This window comes from Gossypium hirsutum, chromosome D06 (assembly GCF_007990345.1).
Source record: "Gossypium hirsutum isolate 1008001.06 chromosome D06, Gossypium_hirsutum_v2.1, whole genome shotgun sequence".
In the NCBI taxonomy this organism is placed as follows: domain Eukaryota; kingdom Viridiplantae; phylum Streptophyta; class Magnoliopsida; order Malvales; family Malvaceae; genus Gossypium; species Gossypium hirsutum.
This window is the reverse complement of record NC_053442.1, coordinates 18,877,073-18,902,207: the sequence shown is the minus strand read 5'-3', so window position 1 is coordinate 18,902,207 and position 25,135 is coordinate 18,877,073. Positions and strand designations below refer to the sequence as shown.

The 25,135-nt window shown below is 32.5% G+C and overlaps 2 protein-coding genes and 1 non-coding gene across 3 annotated transcripts; 1 reads left to right on the top strand and 2 right to left on the bottom strand.

The window, feature by feature from the left end:
• Positions 1–5,807: 5,807 nt before the first annotated feature.
• LOC107900036 (agamous-like MADS-box protein AGL80) lies at positions 5,808–6,578 on the bottom strand. Its single transcript, XM_016825763.1, has 2 exons — positions 6,339–6,578; positions 5,808–6,188 (listed from the first exon to the last, which is right to left on the bottom strand). Exons 1-2 carry the CDS (start codon positions 6,576–6,578, stop codon positions 5,808–5,810), a joined length of 621 nt encoding a protein of 206 aa, XP_016681252.1.
• Positions 6,579–15,702: 9,124 nt separating this feature from the next.
• On the bottom strand, positions 15,703–15,809 carry LOC121218834 (small nucleolar RNA R71). Its single transcript, XR_005915310.1, has one exon. It is a non-coding gene; the product is annotated as a small nucleolar RNA R71 (small nucleolar RNA).
• A 7,112-nt stretch (positions 15,810–22,921) lies between these two features.
• LOC107901485 (pathogen-associated molecular patterns-induced protein A70) lies at positions 22,922–24,280 on the top strand. The gene has a single exon (XM_016827515.2). The coding sequence runs from the start codon at positions 23,242–23,244 to the stop codon at positions 24,136–24,138; it is 897 nt and encodes a 298-aa protein (XP_016683004.1). The 5' UTR covers positions 22,922–23,241; the 3' UTR covers positions 24,139–24,280.
• The last annotated feature ends 855 nt before the right edge of the window (positions 24,281–25,135 follow it).

Here is a 25,135-nt window from a genome sequence, read left to right as displayed (position 1 = left end):
TAAGCATGTTATATACATTAAGGATGTGGAATGGAGAGGAGGAGGTGGAAAATATATGATTATTCAACTAGCATGAGTTTTCATTAAAAATGGCTAATTTGCATGTTTTAGATTAGAGACTAAATTGAATAAAAGTAATATTTTAAGGGTAAATTTGTAAAAATGTCAAAAAGTGACCAAATTGCATGAAATGAATTTTTTTATTATTTAAATTAATAAATTGAATGAAATATTAATTTATATCAAGATTGAGTGGAAATTCGAGGAAAATAGAAAATTTCCAAAATGTCCCTGAATTTTGGTATTTCTGCAATTTAGCCTGGTAAGTTTGTGAACTTGAATTATATTCTTAGATGATTGACATATATATATTGAATTGATTTGAAATATATATATTGGATTGAGAAATTGATTTGAATTTAGCTTTGGATTACATGTGTAAATATCGGGTCTCGTAGGCCCTATTTGTTATGAATATAATATTTCGAGGATATATTGTAAAGAATTATAAAAGAACGTTACTAATTTAAAAGTTTTAATTTGGATGAAATTTCGTAACTCGGTTTAATACGTATGCAAATGTATGTCTTCTAGTAATGCCTCGTACCCTATTCCGGCGTGGAATATGAGTAAGGGGTGTTACAATGTGACATCGCCAGATTCGGTCATAACGTTTAGACCAGGTTTGGGATGTTACAGTGTTTTAGTCTTTAGGTACAAAACTGAGGTCTCTATACCTAGAGAGTTATAGGGCTTGATTCATTTGTTGCATTATGGATTGAAGATGATGGAATTACTCGTTGAGATAGGCTCTGCAAATGTAAGGAAATCGAATTGCATAAACAAACCTTTGTTCTATTTGTTTACTAGTCATCATAATGGCGACCAAAGTGAACATTAGAGTCAGTCTGATACGACTCTTAGGGCCCAATTTCAATCCCATGTATATGATCAGTTGACACTAGCTCAAGGCCTAACAACAAGGTCAAAGGTCAAGTAAATCAAACCAAGATTCGATCACTACTAGTATGTGAGGATGAATCTTTTTGAGTAAACGAGGAATGATACATATATGGAATGGGTGAAATGTATTAAAGTCAATTCAACCAACCTATCAATTTTCAAGCTAAAAATATTTGTCAACTTGTGACAAATATTTGGATGGGATCTAGACATTTCTAGATTAATGTATCTCATAGCGTTTGAATATCTATCTCTTAGCTTTAAAATACACTTTGAATAACTCGATTTCACGTTCGGCAACTCAAGTTACAACTGTTTTAGTAAGGGTTGCATGAGTAGAATTTCTAGAAGTGATTGTTACAGAAATTATAAGTTTTGGGGCTTTTAATTCGAGTTTAAATCATATTTCATTTGGGTTTTAAGCTTACTTTTTATTATCTATGAGCATAATATTGTATTTATGATCTCTTATTATTTTATTATTTTTTATTCTAAATTTTTTATAATTATTAAGTATTTTAAGTTATTTGGGAGTTTTATGTCAACAAAAACTACTTCTTATTTAGGTTAATTAAAGTTCTAGTATACTTAATAATTTTATTTAGATTTATTTAGCTAGCCTATATAAAGGCCTTTACAATGTACACAGAACAATTAATTCATTATGATTCAACAACTTTTCTTTTGAGTTAATAAATTCTCTTTGAGATTTTCTTTTCAAGAATTTTTATTTAGTTTTCTTTTAGAAGAATTTTAACAATGTTTTCAAATTGTAAGGATCATATTCAAAAATTTTCTTGTCAAGTTTTCTTTCTTGGAGGGTAAATTGGAGCCACCTAAAGGGGGTTGTGGATTCTTCTTGTTTCCAAGGCTTTTTAGGACTTCCACACACCATATTCCATCTTTTTCATCTATCTTCTTTATTGCTCTAATTTTTGATTTATTGTTCTATTTTATTTGTCTTAGTTATTTATTTTAATTGCTTTTATTAATTTTTTATCTGACTTGGATTCGTTTGTGTTTCAGGTTGTGTCAAAATCCAAGTTTCATTCCAACCATCTAGAGCCCTAAGTCAAATCCGCGACTTGGACAAACTGACGATCCTATTTCGACTCACCGACACTTCCATTCAAACGATTGTTTTTAAGCAATTAGCAACAGAAGGCAAGAACATTAGGTTTTATTAAATCACAACAATTTACTAAAAACTCAACAACAAAAATATAAATACCTACCATGAACTGAAATAAGAAAAAACACTAATAATTTCGGCCATATTCAATGAGTCAAACTTTTACCAATATGGAGGCTTATTGTAGATAAATCAAAAATGCACAAAGGAAAGTATACTTCTGTCACACTTAATTTCACTAAGGTCCCAAATTTATAGGAAGACGTCAGTTAATCAAATAGAAAAAGTAAGTCGACAGGCTCTATTGGAAAACTTGGAAAATTTTCATGGTTGATTGATATTTAGTCGAGATTTAATTATGGTTCAATTAAGATGGAATCGGTTAGAACCTTAATGGGAGACAGAATGATTGTCGATGGATGGCTTCATTGGGGGCTTTGGTGACGGTGTGAGAAGGGTTATATAAATGAATGAAAAGGATGATTTTGATGGCAAAATTCTCCTCATTTATGATTTGTTTTCTTTCCTTTTACACCATCTTCTTCGGTTGCTCCGTAAAAGAAAAAGTTGAGGAAATGCTGCATGAGGCAGTGACCGTGAGGTTTGAGGCCAGGAAGTAGAGAATTTGAGAAAATGGTAAGCCTTTATATCTTTCTCTATTTGTGGATTTGAGAAAGGGGAATAAGGATATCTGAAAAATCTAGGATGCTTCTGAATGATACTGAACTTTAGGCTTTAACATTTGAATACCTTCAATTTAACTGGTATATTTGGTTGTCGTGCTTAGTTGCGAAGAAGAAGGAGACTCTAACATTTGGAAAACTACATTGGCAAAGATGAAGGATTTAAGGCGAGCTTCTGAACTCTACCCTTGGGTGATTGACGAATGTGTGCTGCTACTGTGATCTGCGTCTATGTCTCCTCTAAGATCTATTTGAAACTTATGGTTGTACATCATTACGGTGATTGAGCATGTCATGTGTGTTTAAGGTTGTATGAATTCATAAAAGTCTACAAGAATGTTCTGTTTGATAGAACTGTGTATTGAGAAAACCACATTCATTTCCAAATGATTACATTTTCTCTAATTTCATTTCCATTTTGGAGAAAACCATAATAATTTCCTGAATGTTTTCCATTTCTCCATTTCAATTCATTCTGTTAATTTTGATTCAACACGCAATTCATTTCAGGTTTCAACGAGCTAGCAGAGGGATCAATTGGACATATGTAATTGAGGCTTAAATTATTTATAATTAAGTTCCAACTTTTCATATATTAATTATAAACTCATTTAGTCACAAAGTCATTCCACTATAGTATTATGACTGAGCTCTCTCCAACGACATACCATTACGAAAGTAACTTATTTAGTGCTCTTCCAATGACCTTGTCATAACTGTGTTACCCTCATACGGTATCTTTACTATCTTTGGGATAATATACCTTCTCCTAATATGATCCTATTTTATCTCATGGTAACCATTACATCTTCCTTCATGAAAAGTCAGTCACTATCAACTAGTGATCAAATCATGCATCACAAAGAAAATGACCCATGGCAACATTTACTTTTCATCAATCATGTAATGCCAATGAAAGAGTATCATTTACCCATGTTTCAAGCTATGACTTCTACTAATGTGAATGATGTTGTATACTTCAAAAGTCAAACACGCAACGAACCAGCTTTCGGTTCCTTATCTATTCGAACTTAGGCTTTTACTTACATCAAAGTGTACGAGTCACGCATAGATAGTTCGGAATCCACTCAAGATTCAGGAATGCCACACTATAAATGGATTCAGGGTCTATTCTTCTAGGACCATTTAGATGTACTATTTGTCCATTCAGTCACATCTACATCTCTATATTCTAGGAGTCATGCGCTCCCATGCCCAAGACAAAGCATCTCCTTAATTGGACTTGGTAGACGACATATTAGTCTTTCAATCTGTTTCCTCATTTCTGATCAGACTAAAGACATGTTTAGGTTTGTCTACTAATACAAGCTATCTTTTTGACCACGTAATACCGCTCAGTATTAGTTTAAATGTTAGACAACTAATGAGCAATATTTGCTTCCCTTTTACTTTGCGTGCAAAAAAAATTTGAGGACAACCATCCAAATTATATTAATGTAATCAATGAATTTCTTTTATTAATCAATTTATTCAGAAAAATTACAAGTTTCCAAACAAATATACTACAATCAAGGCACCAAAAGCAACAAATCCATCAACTTGTTCTGTCATAATTCATCAACAATTGCGGTTCACTTAGTTTATTTGGTATTGCTTCAAATCTCTTGACTTTTTTCCTGTTTTATTTGATTCTTTAGGTTCAAGGAACTCAAATTCGAAAAACCTTGGGAGCTTCTTTAAGCTATTTGAACAACTCTATCTCTCTAAATAAACTTATATATTTTACCATTCTGAAGTTTTAGCTTTCAGTTCTTTTTGTTCCTATTCCTAATCACTTCCCTCATGTTTTGAGCATCCAATTGAACCCCAAGAACACAAGGACTCCTTCAAACATTTCCAATTAGAAGATTCACAATCTTCTGCACATAACTTCCTATTCAATTAGGCATCAAAGTCTCAAGCTGAATCTTTTCTCATTTGTTCTTCACAGTTCTTTCTTCTGATTTCAAATTCCCTTATTTAGTTTTGAATCATCATTTTTTTTCCATGTCCTAAATCAATAGCTTTCTGCCTAAGTTTCTTAGGTTTCGATCTAGCACCTCTTTTTTTCAAATTGAGTTTCTTCAATTTGAAGCAACTTGGATAACTTCTTAAGCCTGTAAGGATCTTTCCCCTATCATCCATTAGCGAAGCACTCATTGTTTGGCGAGGTGTCTGGTGGTGGAGGTGCAATGTGTAACGTAATTGTTGCTACTTTTAACATAAATACCTATATTTTTATTAAAATTTTATTTTTATTTCAATTTCATAAAACACCAGTTAAAAATTTTAATACATACTAGATTATGGTAAATCCACTATGTTGGTGAAATCATTTATGTATCAAATTTATAAATATTTGATTTAAAATTTAGATGTGGCTTTTATTAAAATGGTAAATTTGTGATAGTTAAAACCATAAGATTTTGAGTTTAAACCATATGCCAAAGAACTTGAAACTCAGACAAGTTTTACGATCAGTGGCATGATCGGTATCTTAATTTTAATTTGCTTTAATCATATTTATATGCTTTGTAAACAAAAAAAATGAAGGTAAGAACATTATGTTTTATTAAATCATAATAATTTACTGAAACATCAACAAAAAAATATAAATACCTAACCATGAAATGAAATAAGAAAAAAAAACTAATAATTTCACCATATTCAATGAGTTAAACATTCGCCAATATGAAAACTTATTGTAGATAAATCAACATGGCATAAAGGAAAGTATATTTCATGGTGAAAAGTATATTTCATGGGTCAATGTTTTTCATCAAATGGTCCCATTTCATGACTGCTTATGGTGCCATGGTTGTTGTTTGCACCACCAAAAAACCTTAAAAGGTTCCCTACAAAATCACTTGCTCGAGAAATTCTTTCCACTAGTCCTAATAGGTAATCTCCCAAACTATCGCATGTAAGAAGTACCTCACTAAAAGCCTCAAATATGGGCAATTCTAGGTTAGCAATAGGAAAACCTTAGGAGCTATCATGACCAAATAGAGGCATTGGTGCCCTTGGTGCTATAGTAGAACACAAGATGTTGCTGTAAGAGAATCTTGGCAGCCTTGGCTTAAGTACAATACTTGGATTGCCATTATGTGAGGGTATTCGTTGTTGAATGTGAGTGGAAATACTTGAACTACCAGTGCCACCAAGTCATCCCTAATAGTAGCAATCAAGGGGTCATGATATGTTAAGCCAATCTCACTTCGTATCTTACTTCTAGCTTTACCTCCAATATCATTGGCGTTAATATTATCCTTTAACCAATCCAGCAAGGGAAAATACTGAAAGGTGTCTTTGTCTTCAATGCATGCATTGCCAATGCTAATAATTTGAACAATTCCATGTGTAGGGCCTTGAGGTTGTGGTAGTAAAAACATCTCCTTGAGTGAGACCAACTGATGAAAACGAAACTTGTTTATAATATTCCATACATTTCATTATGTTTGTTATAATTTTTTCCCAAACCAAATCAAGTTATCAAGTTTGGTAATGTAAAAGTCATCTATTATCTCGCCTTGATCGATTTGAAGTATGAATTGTCCTACCTTGACTTCCTTGGTTTTCCTGTTTTGCTTCTTGAGTTGATCTTGCGACTTGGAAGCCTTCTCTTTGTAGTAGGTCTCTAATTTCATGGATTTCTTATTGTTTTCCATCTCGGGAACTTGATAGAACTTCTTTAGCAAGCTTTGGACCTCATTGTGTGACGACCACACTATTGGCTCCAATTTGTCTAGACTGTATATTATAAGGCCACCTTCTACACCACATAAAGTGGGTAGCTCCATTACTTTCTTCATCAGTCCTTCCCTACTTTTCTTCACACTTGCTCTCCAGACACTATTATTTTCTATCCAAGCCAACTTAACTTGTTATTACTAGTTTTGCGAACTTAACAGTTTCTAATTGTTTGGAAACTAATGATTCTCTCTTACTCTTAAACTAATTATAACATATGATGAAGGAAAGGATTAGGTTGCTTGAAATGATTGGCCAATAAGGCATTTATATAGTGAGTGATTTGAATCAAAATGGGGGTTTCAAGGCTAATTAATTTGGAGACTCAAAGAAAAGTAAAGCATATGCTCAATAAGTAAACAAATCCATTCTTTATGTTCTAAAGATAAATGATGGTTGGTAGGATCATCCAAATTTTTTCTAATTATGGCAATAAAAATCACTAAGTTAAAACATAATTGTCAGTTATGAATTTCTCGTGAAGGTTAAACTTAAAATAATTATTTCATTCATGTTAGCAAGTGTAACACCCCTAACTTGTATCCGTCATCGGAATAGGATTACAGAGCGTTACCGTAAAAACATAACTTTAAAACATACATTTCAGATCTCAACATAAACATAATATAAACCATTGATATACATGCACAATGTCCCTTAATCGAGCCTTCGAGGCCTTAGAAACACTTTAGAAATGGTTCGGGACTAAATCAAAAACATTTGGAACATTTAAGAAAAAATAGGAAAAATTGAACTGCAGGGGTCACACGGTCGTGTGGCCAAGCCGTGTGACTCACACAGCTGAGACACACGCTCGTGCCTCTGGCCATGAAACAATTGAAATAGGGACACACGACCGTATCCCAGTCGTGTTCGTGCCCGTGTAACTTACTGAGTTGGGTCACAAAACCAAGCCACATGCCCATATGCCAGGCCGTGTAACACTCGAAATGACCTCACACACTAGTGTGCTAGGCCGTGTAACTGCCTGACTTGTAACCTTTGAAACCTAAAGGGGACACACAGCCATGTTAGATGGCCGTATGTGACACACACACTCGTGTCTTAGGCACTGTGGACATGAAATTGGCCACATTCAAGTCATTTCCATCACCCGTCTCAAACATGTACTTACATGCAATTTGTACCCAAATTCAAGGCATCAAAAACATACCAATTCATGCATGAAACAAAAATTCTATAGACCATAAATCCATCCAACCAATATCCCAATAAGGCACCTCAATCATAGTTAGTCAAACATACCTAAACATATGCATGTTTGGCCATATCTCAACCATTCACATCTAGCTCATTTCCATCATAAAATGTACCATACTTGAACACATTGCAACTACTACATCACATACCAAATTAGCTAATGAAACATGTATCAACTTAACCATAATAACACACAACAACAAGATGCCAAAAATACCAAAAGTGCACCAACCAAAATAGCAAATACAAGCCAAACTTATCAAATAACATCAAACACAAGTCCACCTATACATGTCATTATAACCTTGACCAAAACATCAAAAACTATCGATATATTTTTTGGATAGTGTCATAGATCTCCGACGAGATTCCAAACTGATCGAGGTTCCAATTATCTATAAAACATAAGAAATAAAACTACGTAAGCATATAATGCTTAGTAAGCTCATAAAACATGAACATAACTTACCATTTCAATGCATAACATTAAAATTAAGCATGATATAATCCAACCATAAGCTTGGCATAAGCCTAAGCATCATCAACAACACATGTTAGTGCATTAACTCATAATTCACTTGAATTAACATGAGATAAGTCATGGTACATGAACAATATCAATCGAAATCATCAATTTCATAAACATAGACATACTTTCATTGAACATTTCATTTTCCTTCCTTTTCGTAAATTCACGACATAAGTCATTTGAATACTTACTGTTCATTTCCTTTTTCATGTCTGTTGAACCATTTAGAATAACATCAGATACGCGAGAAAGCTCACACAAAGTGTGCTAAACATATAGTCGTAACTTTTCCATTTCCTTTACATCGTTGCTCACTCGAGCTATGAAATAGGTTTGCTCATACAAGATGATGGTAGGAATGTAAGCTACTCAATGCTACTCACAGAAGTTGCTGAGTACCCGCAACAAATGTCGAACCCTAGCCATCGGTAGGACATTCAAGACCAGCACCCGAAACATGGTAACTCTAACGACATGTCATTTGTATCCTATATATTCTTAAGGTTCAAACGAGGCTCGATAGTCATCCTAAAATCATTGGATTTCCATCATTTCTTTACATGATAATTGGCACAATAACATATATATGAAAATAAAATTGAAACATTATTTAAACACACAAACTTATCTTGATAACAAAGATGTCGAAATAAGGTCAACTAATCTGACGCTTTAGCTTTTCCTCGATCTAGATCCGTATGAGGTTTATATTGATCTAAATAAGCAAATTCAATCCAATTAATATTCATACTATTCAATTCAGTCCAAAATTCATACTTTCACAAAATTACATTTTACCCCTAATATTTTAACTTTTTTTACAATTTGGTCCTTAAGCTTGTAAATTAAACTTTAAGAAATTTCATCAACATTTCATGCTAGCCGAACTTACTAAGGACATCTACAAACACATAAAAACCATCATTTCACAATTTTCACCATGTACTTTTATCATTTTTAAAAATAAGTCCTTAAATAACAATTTCATCAAAAATCACTTCACAAAACTTGTTTATTAAACAAAAAAGATTCATATTCTTCCATTAAACTTCAAAAATATGCAAGAACATTCATGGCAAAACTCTAAACCTTTAACAATTTTGCAAATTAGCCTATAGGCTAGCTAGATTAAGCTACAATGATCCTAAAAGCATAAAAATCATTAAAAACGGGACAAAATAACACTTATTAAGGAAAAGTTTGACCAAACTTCAACCCTATAAAAATGGCTTCCTGCTTTCAATATTTCGATGGTGAGTTTCATTAAGGAAGATGGACACTTATTTTTCTTTTATTTGTTTTATGTTTAATTTATTAATTACTATTTTAACCTTTCTTTTAATCATTAAAATCACTTAATTCCATGCCCATAAATGTCCACTATCATTATAGAAGGTCTAATTACCATAAAAGTCCTCTCACATTTAAGTTTCATAGTTAATAGATACTTTTAACTTATAGAACTCTACTTTTGTACATTTTACGATTTAGTATTTTTCATTTAATTAAGCATGCAAACGTCAAAATTTCTTAACAAAATTTTTATACGACCCTACTATTATACCATAGACACTAAAATAATAATAAAATTAAATTTTACTCGTTAGATTTGTGGTCCTGAAACCACTATTCTGATTTTCCTGAAATAGGTTGTTACAACTCTTCCCCCTAAGAAATTTTCTTCCCCGAAAATCTTACTAGAAAAGAGGTTCGAGTATTGCACTTTCATAGTTTCTTTCAGTTCCCAAGTAGCTTCTTCTATACCATGACGTTGCTAGAGAACTTTCACTAAAGCTATGCTTTTATTTCTTAACTCTTTAACCTCTCAAGCTAGAACTCTGATCGGTTCTTTGTTAAACGTCATATCAGGTTGAATCTCAACGTCAACAAGTGAGATCACATGTGAGGGATCTAATTGATACCTTCATAAAATCGACACATAAAATACATTGTGGATCTTTTCTAACTCCGACGGTTAAGCTAATCTGTAAGGTACCGACCCGATTCTCTTGGTAATCTCATATGGCCCGATAAACCATGGACTAAGCTTTCCTTTACAACCAAAACGAAGAACTTTCTTCCAGTGAGACACTTTCAAAAACACCTTGTCACCGACTTGAAATTCAATGTCTTTCCTTTTCAAATATGCATAAGACTTCTATCGATCCAAAGCTACTTTCAAACTGTCGCATATCACTTTAACCTTTTCTTCGGTTTCCTTTTCAAATCGAAACTTTTGACCGTACAAAGCCTCATATAGTGTCATTTTAATGCTCGACTAACAACTGTTGTTGTACGCAAATTCAACTAACGGTAGAAATCTCTCCAAGTTACCTTCAAACTCCAAAACACAACATCAAAGCATATCTTCGAGAATCTAAATCACTCGCTTAGATTGATTGTCGATCTGAGGATGAAATGCAAAACTAAAATGTAGTCGAGTACCTAAAGCTTCTATCAGAAATAATGGAAACAGGCACACCGTGTACTCTAACAATCTCAATCACATATAACTCTGCTAATCTTTCGAGTGAAAAATCTGTGTGCACTAGAATGAAATGCATGGATTTTGTCAAACGATAAACAATGATCCACACAACATCTTTCTTTCTCAGAGATAGAGGTAATCCCAGTACAAAATTCTTCGTGACACGTTCCTATTTCCACTCTAAAATCATCACTGGTTGCAACAAACCAGAAGGTACCTGATGCTCGACTTTAACTTGCTAACAAACTAAACATCTCGATACGAACTTTGAGATTTATCGTTTCATACCTGGCCACCAGTACATCTGTTTCAAATCACCATACATTTTATTGCTACCAGGGTAAGTAGACAATCTACTACTGTGAGCTTCCTGTAAAATCTTCTGAACGAGATCAGAATTTCTCGGAACATAAATTCTACCTTTGAAGTACAAACTACCATTGGAACCAACATGAAAATCTGAATCAAGTGTCGACCCAATCTGTTTCCATTTAGCTACCAACACATCATCACATTTCTGAGCTTCACAAATTTGTTATAAAAACATTAGTATAGCTTTCAAATCAACTAAAATTTAACCATCATTAATCAACATCAACCACGTATTCAAAGCTCGCAAATCAAACAAAGACTTTCTACTCAAAGCATTAGCAACAACATTAGCCTTTCCTAGATGATAATTAATGATCAAGTCGTAGTCTTTCAATAACTCAAGTCATCTGCGTTGTCTCAAATTCAAACTTCATGGACATCAAGTACTTCAGAATTTTGTGATCCCTGAAGATATGACATTTTTCTCCAAAAAAATGGTGTCGCCAAATCTTCAAGGTAAATACAATAGCTGCAAGCTCTAAATCATGCATCGAATAATTCTTTTCGTGCGGTTTCAACTGTCTAGAAGCATATGCTATCACTTTTCGCTCTTGCATCAGAACACAGCTCAGACCATTCAACGATGCATCACTATAAATCACAAACTCTTTACCCGACTTTGGCCGAACTAACAACAGTGCCTCAGTTAACAATACTTTCAACTGATTGAAGCTTTGCTGACATTTCTTGAATCATTCGAATTTAACATCTTTTTGCAACAATCTAGTCAATAGTGTAGTAATCATCAAAAATCCCTTAACAAATATTATATAATATCTAGCTAAAGTAAGAAAACTTCTGACCTCAGAAAAATTTCTCGGAGGCTTCCAATCAACCACAGTTGAAATTTTACTCGAATCAACTCTAATGCCATTGGTCAATACAACATGTCCCAAAAATCTGACTTTCTGAAGCCAGAACTCACATTTGCTAAACTTAGCGAACAGTTGTTTTTCGCGTAAATTTTGCAAAATAATTCTTAAATGCTCGACATGCTCTATCTCATCTCGTGAATATATCAGAATATCATCAATGAATACTACAACGAATCTGTCTAAATACAGTCTAAAGATTCTATTCATCAAGTCTATAAATGCTGCAGGTGCATTAGTCCAACCAAATGGCATTACAAGAAATTCATAATGTCTGTACCTGGTCCTAAACGCGGTTTTCGACACATCCAAGTCTTTAACTCACAACTGATAATAACCAAAACGAAGATCAATCTTTGAAAATACTATCACGCCTTTCAACTGATCAAACAAATCGTCAATAGGCAGCAATGGATACTTATTCTTTATTGTGCCTTTATTGAGTTGTCGATAGTTAATACATAATCGTATGGATCCATCCTTTTTCTTAACAAATAACATTGGAGCACCCCAAGGAGAAAAATCAGATCGAGCAAAACCCATATCTATCAACTCTTGCAACTGTGATTTCAACTCTTTTAACTTTGTAGGTGTCATTCTATAAGGAGTTATCGACATCAGAGATGTTTCCAGCACTAACTCAACAGCAAACTCAACCTCTCTGATTGGTGGTAACCCGGGTAACTCCTCTGGAAATACATCTGTATACTCACATACCACTGGAACCGATTTTAGCTTCAACTCAGAAACTCTAGAATCAAATATATAAGCGAGATACGCTTCACAGCCTTTTCTAACATATTTTTGTACTAACATAGCCGATATAACATTAGACATGCTATTCAGTCTATCAGACTCAATTTGAAACTTTTCACCGTTTTGACATTTCAACTCAATATGTTTTCGTCTATAATTCACCATAGCATCATGCAGAGTTAACCAGTCCAACCCCAAAAGCATCATCCTTCCCTTTTCATGCCTGTTGAACCATTCAAAATAACATCAAATATGCAGGAAAGCTCACACGAAATGTGTTAAACATATAACCTTTCATTTCCTTTTCCTTTACATTGTTGCTCACTTCAGCCGTAAAATGGGTCTGCTCACACAAGATAATCAAAATGTAAGCTAGATGATGCTGCTGACACAAGGTGATGAGAATTTGTAAACGGAAAACTATATAGGATTTTTCCCATGTAATTTATCACCTTTTTACTTAAATTCGTTGTTAAAACTAAGTAATTGTTTAATAAATTAATGAAATATGTGAAAATATGAAATTAGGACAAAGAAATTGTTAAAATATGATTTTATGCTTTATTATATAGTTTTCATGCAATAAATGACTTATTTTATATTAATTTGAATATATTATATTTTTTTAAAGTGGGCCATGAATGATTAAATTAAATAATAAAATATAAAATTATATTTAATAATACATTTTAAAATATTTCATTAATAATTTGGGTTTTAATTAATTAATTAATTTGGATAAATTTTATTCTTTGGTCCTTTAACTTGTTGATTTATTCTGGATAGGTCTGATACCTTTGCTGGATTACAAAACCGTCCAAATTGGAGACCAAGTCAACCCATTATTCGGCTACACATGGTTGTCCATTTAAACCATTCTTTGGTTTAATTACACAAGGTCCTTACAGGGTTGAAGAAATTAGAGATTGCCCGAAGATTTACGATTGACCGAGTCTCGGTCCTAAGTTGTGTGGCATCATAAATTGCTTACAAATTAAGCAAAAAATCAAGTCAACTAAGCATGGCTGGCCACAATTTAAGGAGATTTCAAGAGGTTAACATCCACTATTTTTAGCAAACTATCCCCCTCTCTTCACCTATAAATAAAACCCTTTCATTCCTTCATTCATCATCCCTCAACATTCCTCATTCATTCTCATCATTCATCATTCTCTCTTTTCTCCAAATTCTCTTAGCCTTTTCCATTCCCACACCTAGCATCATCTCTTCATAGAGATTTTAGCAATTAAGCCTCTTAAAAAACCCTTGGTTGGCCACCTTAGAGAGTCATCAGCAAAGGAGCAAATCTAAAGAACGAAAGAGCCTCGTCAGTCAGAGTCTTGGGTGACAGCCACTCTGAATTGGGTTTAATCTTCATTTTCTTTAATTTAATATAAAGATGTTTGCTATGGGTTCTTTGTTCTTGTTTACAACAATGTTAGCTTAATTTTATTTAAGCTAGGACGATTGATTTGATTAAATAATATTTATTTGATTCATGCTTATAATGTTTGTGCCTCAATCGATCATGTTTTCAATTAAAATTAATTCTGTATTTCGTTCATACGTGATTGAAATGCACCTGAATTAGCTGAGTGATCCTGACCAGACGACGGCTAATGGACACATAATTGAAATATGCATGCTCAATTTAGATCCTGACCCGATTAAATTGGAGGTTGCATAACAACTCTGACCAAGCTCTGTTATCTGCATAGTTTTTAGATTTGTGTGATTAAATTGTTTCAAACCTGACACGTCCTTGTTACCTCACACGAATGCTAAGAAACCCTTAGTAAATAACGATCAATAAAATGTGTATTTACTAAGTAAAGGATTCCGAAAGGACCTAATGTGGTTTCCACACTCATGAAAGATCGAGTTGCCATGGAATGTTTTTCCGAATGTTATTAAGCATGTTGATAATAAATTGAGTTTAATTAAAGTAATTTTCCTAGTTTATTTATGTTATAATTGTTGCAAATTGTGTTTTATTTTACTAAAATCTATTTCATTCATATAGTTTGCATACTTAGGATAATTTGCATTAGAGATTAATGCATTTAGTTTAATATATTTTAATCACCACTTCTCAACTATATTGTGTTTTTATTTACCAAATTGTTAATATAATTTTACAAATTAAGTGACTTAGCACAAATACAATCCCTGTGGATGCGATAACTTGATACTTACCTATTACTTGATAACGACTGTGTACACTTGCACAAACTTACGCGTTACAAGTTTTTGGCGCCGTTGCCGGGGATTGTCAACTGTTTCCATAGTCATTTTTTTTCGTGAAATTATTTATTTTCAATTTGATTTATTTCTAACATTACTAAATTATTCCTTTTATTTTTTGTGATTTTTTTTCAAGTGTTTATTAGCATAGTTAAATTATCGATTTACTCCCTGTAGACCGTGAAATTGAGCAAACTTTCAGACAAAAAAGACGTGAAAGAACAGCTTAGAGACAAGTCGAGATAGACCTTGCAAATCAGAACCAAGACCAAGGTAATGAAGCCGATCATGTATGAAATCCTATCCTCATTGCCGATGATAGGGATCGATGCATCAGACAATATGTTGTGCCACTTTTCAGTGAGTTAAACCTAGGAATTAGAAGGCTAGATATTGAGGCAACCTAGTTTGAATTGAAACCAGTAATGTTTCAAATGCTACAAACGGTGGGCCAATTTAGTGGTATGCCTATGGAAGATCCACATCTCCACCTTCGATTGTTTGTGGAGGTGAGTGATTCATTCAAGATAGCCGGTGTGACTGAAGAAGCATTGAGGTTGAAGTTGTTTCCGTACTCGTTGTGAGATCAAGCACGAGCATGGCTCAATTCATTGCCACCAAGTTCCATATCTATATGGCAAGAATTAGCAGAGAGATTTTTGGTTAAGTATTTCCAACCTAGCAAAAACGCTAAGTTAAGGAATGAGATCATAACTTTCCAACAATTGGATGACGAGTCTTTGTATAAGGCTTTGGAGCGATTCAAGGAGTTACTTCGTAAGTGTCCTCATCATGGGATTCCTCATTGTATCCAGGTGGAGACATTCTATAATGGTCTCAATGCACATGCAATATTGATGGTAGATGCTTCGGCGAATGGTGCAATTTTGTCCAAGTCTTATAATGAGGCTTATGAGATCATCGAGAAGATCGCGAGTAATAACTATCAATGGCCAACAAATCAAACAACTTCAGGAAAACGTGTAGCCGGATTTCATGAAGTTGACGCCCTCACTTCTATCAATCCATACAAATTAGTATTTCACAAATTTATCATGGTATTTTACTATTTTTACAAACTAGTCCTTAAGTGACATTTTCATAAAAAAATTATTTTACAAAACTTGTTTATTTAACAACAAAGATTCATATTCTTCCATTAAACTTCAAAAATCATGCAAAAATATTCATGGAAAAACCCTAAAACTTTAAAAAATTTTCAAATTAGCCCATGGACTAGCTAGATTAAGCTACAACGACTTCAAAAATATAGAAATCAATAAAAACGGGACAAAATTGCATATCATGCAAGTAGAATTAAGCTTGGCTGAACCTAGCATGCTCGCATGGTGTTTTCTATTTTATTTTTCGATGGAAGAAGATGAGTAAAATTAAGAAATGTTTTAGTTTTAATCATTTTAACCTTATTCACTTATTTACATATTTAACTTGTATTTAACACCAAAATTTCATTTATACATAGCCATATACATCCACTAACCTCATTGATGGTCTAATTACCATCTAAGTCTTTCCATTTTAAATTTCTATAGCTAATTGATACCTTTAAATAATAGAAATCTACTTTTGCACCTTTTATGATTTAGTCCTTTTCACTTAATTAAGCATGCAAATGTCAAAATTTCTTAACGAAATTTTAATACGACCTTACTAACATACCATAGACATTAAAATAATAATAAAATAAATATTTACTCATCAAATTTATGGTCCCAAAACCACTGTTCTGATTTCACTAAAAATGGGTTGTTACAAGCACCTAGTGCCTCATTAGAAAATCCAAAGTAAATATATTACACCCAACGCTCATTAGTATAACTGAAGTATAAGTTATGCCCAGCACTCATCGACATGTAGTCGTAGCAACCTATACTCGATCTATCCTATGGCATGCCAACTATATCCAACTCTGCCCGAACGGTTAATAAGGAAACAATTTTTTCAATCATCATTTTGTTCAATTCACATTTCATCAGCAAAATTCATTGTTCAAATCATCAATTCATCTCATAGCAAATTCTATTTCAGCCCAATTCATAGTCAATTTCCTAATTTCATCAAATTTTACTATTTTCAATTCTATTCAATTTAATTCTCTATCTCAAAAATCAAACATTTACATAACAATTCAATTCAACTAATCAATCTCAATTTTCAATTCATCATATTCAATTTATCAATCAATTTATCATTTCTTTACGGTTTAGTCCATATATCACCTTTTGTACCAAATTGCAAACAATTCAAATTACTATCAAACATACACAAAATCATAATTCAAATATATAAAAAAAATTAAATAAAATTCATATCATATGAACTTACCAAAAAAAATTAGCAATTAAGTTGGAACTTTAATGACTATTCAACAATTTTATCTTTTCCTCAATTATTTTCAATTTGTTCCAATTTTTTATTTATACAATTATTCAATTCAATTTATCAATTCCACAAATTTTATAAAATCTTATTATAAGTATGAATTAGTTCAACTTTCATTTTTCAAATGCCTCTAATATTTTGTACTTTATTCAATTTAGTCTTTAAAGCTGAAATTGCAATATCTTTCAAATTTGAGTTTTAATTTCGAAAAAAATCTCAATTACAACCTTCTATGAACTTTAATATCTATAATTATAGATTTTTCACATCAATTTTTAAATTTAAACACTTTAGTCCTTATGTACAAAAACTAGCAATTCACTTTACAATCTAGTCATTTTTCACATCTAAGCTTAAAATCTAACCATTGAACACCAATTTTATCAAGAATTTATCAATGGAAACTTTTAGAAACTTTAATAATTTTACAAATTGGTACATGGGCTAGCTAAATCAAGCTCCTACGACCTCAAAAACATAAAAATTACAAGAAAATGACTTAATTGCCTTTACCAATCTATAGCCAAAAGTTTTGAAGTTTTGAAACACTTTCTTCTTTTTCGTTTTAGTTGAAGAAGAATATGAGTCTAAAAATATGTTTTGCTTCTTTTAAAATTTAACCTTTTATACCTAGTTTAACCTTTAATTAATCTAAATTAATTTAATTTAACTTAATTAACTAACACTAATCCTAATTAACAAAGTTGATGGATGCTAATTGTCTCCCACCACTGTATGTCTTAATGAAGAAGGTCCAACTACTCAATTGGTCCTTTGGTTACTCAAAAATCTATGGCGATAAAATTTTACAATTTAGTCCTTATACCTTAATTAACGATCAATTTAGCAAAATTAAGGAACCAAAATTTATTTAACCTTTATAATAACCTCATAAATATTAAATAATAACATTTACAAACACGAATATCAAAAATGGGGTTCTAAAACCGTCATTTTCGTCACCACTGAAAAATGGGCCTTCCTCTTCTCCATCGATTTTCATTATTAACTCTCATTTTTCCACATCGATGGTAGACTTGTGGCTAAGAATTGTCTTCAAAACAGAATGGGAATTTCCAAGTTTTCGTCCAAATCTTGTAGTGACGATCTATAACTATATGTATGGCATGTGAAATGGTATAAATTGAGGTAGAAATTGAATTGGTAGCTTGGTTAATGAATGAATAAATATATTAGGTATTTTGAAATAAGTACTTTGAAATGTGCCTGTATCATGGAACTTATTCTTGATAGTTAATGTTTGTGCCTAATGTTTATAAGTCATAAATGTGCACAAGGTGCATAAGTGGTTCTAATTTAATTCAAATGGTAAGTCTCATATAACATGATATAGGAAAAGCTTTGGTAATTGCTTGACTAGGTTATTAGATTGTAATGACATGAAATGTTACGTTTAATTGATGTACAGATAGTAAAAGTCTTGAAAAGAAGATGAACATGAATGTTGAGCTTGATTAGCATCTTTTTGTTATGTTTTAATTCAAATGAAATTGGAATTTGGTGAACATATTGATAGGTTTTGTCGGAAACTTTGAAATAGGTACCAAACAATTCATTTTTACCAAAAACAGGGTCCATGTCTCGACAACCAGCCTACCTCATCACAATGTCGATCTACAATATGTGACATCATGATGTCGAGTGGTCTAAATTTGTGACGTGACATACTATTTTTCCAATGCCACAACATCAGCCTTAAACTTTTAAAACTGCGATTTGGACCTGTTTTGTGCTCGGGTTGACAAAAAGGCTTTTGTATGCCCGATTAAGACTCAGAATTGATGGTTTAACATAATTTTGAATGTGATTAACTCTTGATTACATGTATAAAAGATTATATGTTGTCTGATTTATTGTGGTTGCTTTGGCAATGAATGTAGCATTTCGTAGCTCAGACTCAACGGTCGGGTCGGGTGAGGGGTGTTACATTCATTCTAGTGGTTTAACAATTGACCTCAGCCAATGATTGTTTAAATAAGGTTGTATGTATGGATAAAACTTTATTTAAAATATATTGAAATTAAGGAAAATAAATATTACTACAAGAATGTTACTTGGTAACCATCATAATAAAAGTTCGAGGATGAAACTTTCTTAAGGAAGGAGAGTTGTAACACCACAAAAATTCCAAACAAACACGTGGCACTATTATGGAAACAGATATAGTGAAATTTTGAGAAAATTTTGAAAAAAGAGTTAGATAATGAATTGATGTGAAAGAAGATTTGATTTTGGATATGAAAATTTTTGAAAAGAATTTTAGATACCAACGTGACAAAAATACTAAATTGTGAATTTTGAAAAGTTTAGGGACTAATTGCAAATATGAACAAAATGGGAAAAGTGAGTTATTAGCGATGAATTGGAATAATTATAAGTTGGAATATGTATTTGTGTGATGAAAATCACTTTGGGGACTAAATTGGAAAGATTGGAAAGAATAGGGACTAAATTGTAAACTTCCCAATATTATCTAGAAAAAGGATAAAGATGTAATTTCACTATATATGAATTTATATTAAATATTATAAGTGAATTATGAGTTTTGGGATTGATAATTGCCTATTATTAAGAAGAAATTGTACAATAAGTCAAAAAAGGGGCAAAATAATAATTTTGTCATAAAAGGGTATTTTGGTCATTTCTCTTATATAATGGGAATATCATTTCACTAATATATTTTATATTTGGATTAAATATGGTGAGATTAATTTTAGACCACATATTTGAAATGATATTTGACCAACTTTGACCTTAAGATACTTTAGTGTTTTAAATGAATTAAGAATGGATGAAAAACACCCCCAACCAGCTAATTGTAGTAGAGCAACCCCCAAGAGAGCTCTCTTCTCTCTTTTTTTTCATTTTGTTTTCTTTTTTCTTCAAATGTCCTAAAGACTCAATACCCAAACTTTGGTGTTTTGCTAAAATCTCTTAGAAAACAACCAATAAAATTTTCAATAAGGGTTTCATGCATTTAGAGAGAGAAAATGGAAGCAAGAGAGAAAGCTTCATTAAGGTTAGTAATGATGTTTTATATTCCTCCTAGCTTAGTGTTTGGTGATTTATGTTATGAGAAAGCTATGAAAGTTTGATGGTTAATATTTTGTGATACTTTTTATTTATGAGAAATTTTGGAATGATAGAAATGAGTTTGCAAGCTTGTGTGGAAGAAGATTCAAGGTGTTAGGAAGTTAATATTTGATTTTTGCATATCAAGAGGTAGGTACCCTTGGAAAACCTTGCTTCTCCTATACTAATATTCTTAAGAAATAATAAAACTGTGTTGTGAATGTGAAAATGATTTCATGATAAGCATATATAAATTCTATGGCTTAAATATATTGAAACAAATTGTTGGCAAATTATGGTAAAAAGGCTTAATAGAGAATTCCATATTAACTAATCTTAGAGTATGAGATTGATTGTCATAGAATGACTAAAATATGTGGTGGAAATATGTTACATTTGTCAAATACAGAGTTAAAGGGGAAACAAGGGTTTAATGTGTTAATGGGCCACCATGAAAATTTTAAATAATTTATATGATGTTGTCACCACCTTGACCAATTAATGAAATTTATTTGTGGTAAATTGTATGCAAGTAAAAATGGAAATTTGACTTGTAAATAAGGTCGTAATGACCTCTTCTTGAAATTGTTATGATAATGTTCTTAAATGAAGGAAAACTATTACTTAGTAACCATGGAAGTTGTTATATGAAAAAATGAATATGTTTATATGGCTTAGATGAATATGTGGAAAAATTACGTTCGTATATCTGAAAGCACTTCAAGTGCTTTTATGTGAAAGATGTATATGTGCTAGGCACTTAGTGTTAATGGCTTTAAATAAATTATTCGATTGTGACCTTAAGTGCCCTAGTAAACTTAGTGAAATATTAGGATATGATTGGCATGCCAATATGGATTTATGTATACTTAGAATTTCATACTTGGAGTTTTGTTGCCTTCAAGCTTTGCACATATTACATGCACTCTTTATTGCCTTTAGGTTATGCAGTCACATGCATATTCTGACGCTTTCAGGCTTAGCACTTAGGTGCTCTTTGGTGTGTTTGGTGGCTTGGAACTTTGGAGCCCCTTGGTGTGTTTTGAAGGGATTTGATTCGATACCTAGCAATATATGCTCTTTGGTGTGTTTTGGAGGAAGTCCCATGTATCCGAGTCATTTCCTTATATTTACTATGGGCCATTTGAATCAAAACATTGGTAATAAGATGTACCTATGATTATAAAATTTAAATGTACTCTAAAGTATATTTTGTTAAAGGATTAACAAGTTAAAAAGCTATGTTTTTATGCTAAGGTCATCTTTGAGCCATAACACATGAAATTGTGCTTAAAACTTATGTATTGGTATGCCCCTAATAGGGAAACAAACTAGGGAAGATATGCCTTGCATAAAGAACTCATAGCCATAGTGGAACTCACATGTGAATAAACTAGAAAGTTAAGTTAAAAAGGCTATGGACTTAGATTGAACAATATTGATAACCTTGGTTATAATCTTGAACTTGATTTCTCAATACGAATTGTTAATGAACCAATAATCAATAAATTGAGCTCTATAATTCAGTAATTAGAATTGAATCCGTTAAAATGGCTTAGTATGATGGAAATGAACTTTGAAAAATTCTTAATAAGGATCTCAACGTTTATATTAGTATAAAATAAATAAGCTTATCCTTGATTACATACTAAGTTGTTAAGCTCATGCGTTAGTGGTTTAAACCGCGTCAACGAGAAGTATAAAATTCGAACTTAGGAGCTTCGCATCACCTTTCATTGAAGTTGTAATGTATTTATATTAATTGTTATTGCATAAGGACTTTGACATGTACATAAGGACTTAATTTGAATATGGTATTTATAAAAAATTTGAGTTGAAATTCAAGTTCTTTTGATGTTGTTAATTAAGTTTTATTCCGTTATTTGACTTGAATGTTTTTATGCCCTGTTACTAAGTTTAAATGAAGTATGAAATTAATTTATAATGAGGTTTAAATGTATTTATGTTTTTTTTTAACTTGAATAATTTGATTTAAAGAATATTAATATAAAATGAAATAAATATTTTCATAAAAGAAAAAAAAGTTAAAACTTAAAAATATTATAATAACATCTACCATTGTATTGATTGTAAAAACGAGTAAAAGGTGTTACAAAAATAGAATTTGATACTTAAAATAATAGCTAGATTGACAAAAATTCTTGATTGATAGTATACAAATACATTAACTATTTAATTAAAATTTTTTAGCTATATATTAAAAATATATAGTACAATTAATCCTTAAAAAAAGTTTATGAAAGTAAAATATAATACTTAAACATCAAATACTATTATATCAAAACCCTAAATGTGATACACTGTCAGCCACTCAGCCCTCCTTTAATGAAAGATAGCCCTACACCCTCAGGCTTCCATAAAAGCCAAGCCAATCTCTCCCTTCTCTTTTGTCTGTTTCTCACATAATCTATTCACTCTCCCCAGCACATGCCCTTTCAAAATCCTCACACCAAAAACTTAAAAAAAAATTATATATATATTATATAACCCTTTCTTTATTATACATCAACACAAAAAATGGAGATCTTGACAAGTATCCAAACTCAAATATCCTAGAGAAAATCCCCCATAAAAATTTCATAAACAGTTGGCCCGCCCTCAAACACAACCCTCCACCACTTTACCTTCCACCATTTCTTTTCCCATTACCCCTTGTCTTTCTCTTCTCATTTAGTCCCTAATCAGACACATCCAAAGCCACGTTGGAAGAACCAATGTCAACAGTACCATATTCCCTATGGTCTTCCATTTTAAGCTGGTTTACCCCAACTGTGTTCTTTGTCTTCCTTAACCTTACAATAGGTACCATCTATTTCACTTCCACTTTGAGTTCCAGCAAGCCTAGTAGTGACGCACAAAGGCAGTACCACCCAGATGATGAAACAAACCCGAAGTTTGTTAGATCTCCATCTATGTTGCAGAGGCTGAAATCTATCAACTTGTATGCTTACAGATCTCAAGAACCTGTTGTTGCTAGTGCTACCACTGCCTATGAAAGTGTCCCTGATGTGGGTGATTTCCATTTCTCCTTTCAACAACAAACCCCTCAACAACAGCACCAGCCTTCCTTTGAGAGATCCCCTTCTGTTTTGCAAAGGCTAAAGTCCATTAACCTCTACGGCTACTTCTCCCCAGAGCAGACCAAAACCCATGAGAGTTACCCCCATAATCCTCCAGAGGTAGCTCAGGGTGAGGGACATGACGAAAAGGTGCAAGAGCCTGAAAAACAAGATGAAAAGGAGGGAACCCAAGGTGAAGGAAAAACGCTTGATGAAGTATACAGTCAACTGAAGGAGGGAAATCATGTTGCGAGGACCAAATCTGATACTAAACCAGCATCTGGTGAGGTACCAACTAAGCTTCCGAGGAAGATGAAGAAATCTGCAAGTGTAAAGTCTGCTTTTCGACATTTCGAGGAAGAAGATATCGTGGAAAATCGACGGCCGGCCACCGTGAGAGAAGGGAAAGAGAAAGCTACGGAGGAAGAAGACGATGAGGTGGATGCCAAAGCTGATGATTTCATCAACAAGTTCAAGCACCAGCTGAAACTGCAAAAGCTTGATTCCATCATTAGGTACAAGGAGATGATCAATAGAGGGAGTGGTAGGTGAAAAGCTTTACATTTTCAATCTTTTTTTTTGGGGGGGGGGGGTAATTTCAGGGTTTAATTATTGGTGTAGATCTACTACTGGTATTGTTTACATCTGTTGGAACTTTGTGTTCAGGAAAAAAAAATATGGCACTTTCATTTCATTTTCTGGTTTTCTTTTTTGAAGTTTCCTTTGAATGGGGTTTATCAGTTATGTTATTTGGTTGTTCTCCAGGCATTTACATCCATTAATGTCCCAATTGGTACTGTTTCCTGGTTCATGAATCATATGATTGTCACCATTGCCATTACTAGCATTAGTTTTTTAGCTGTTATCTAGTGAGTACATGAAAATGTTGTAGAAGGGCATGCCATGCAATGGACCCTCAGTGGTTTTTTCAGACAAGACTGTGGAACCTGTCGGGTCCAAGTCTGGAAGTGGAGAAAAACTGTATAAAGAGGGTATTGGCCTGTTTTACAGGAGAAGGGGAGGGCAGGCCATACTTACAAAGACCCCACGTTTTGTTTTGGATTGAAAGGGACAGAACAGAAGAGGAACGATGGTGGGATTGAAATTGAAGGGAGAGATGGGGTGATTTGGTAAAAATATATATGATCTCTAAATCAAATGGAGGGTAGATTTGTTTATATTTATTTCCTGTGAGTATTAGGTACATTAATCTTATATTTTTATTTTATAAGTAGGGGTGAAGTTGAATTTTGCTGTAGTTGAAATTAAATTGTATAATTTTATGAGAATAAAAATATAATTTTATTATTTTAATATTTATATTTTTATAATTTTAAAAAATTAAATTAAATTTTTATTATTTTTAGAGGGATTAAAGTATAATTTTATTTTTATTAATTTAAATTTTTATAAATTTTGAAGGGAGTTAAATAAAATCTTTTTCAATTTTAGAGATGGCCGGGACTGTACCAGCGCCTGGCTAGGATAAAATATTTTTATAGAACATTTGTTTATCTTTAATATCATTTGTGGAGTTGAAAAATTTTAA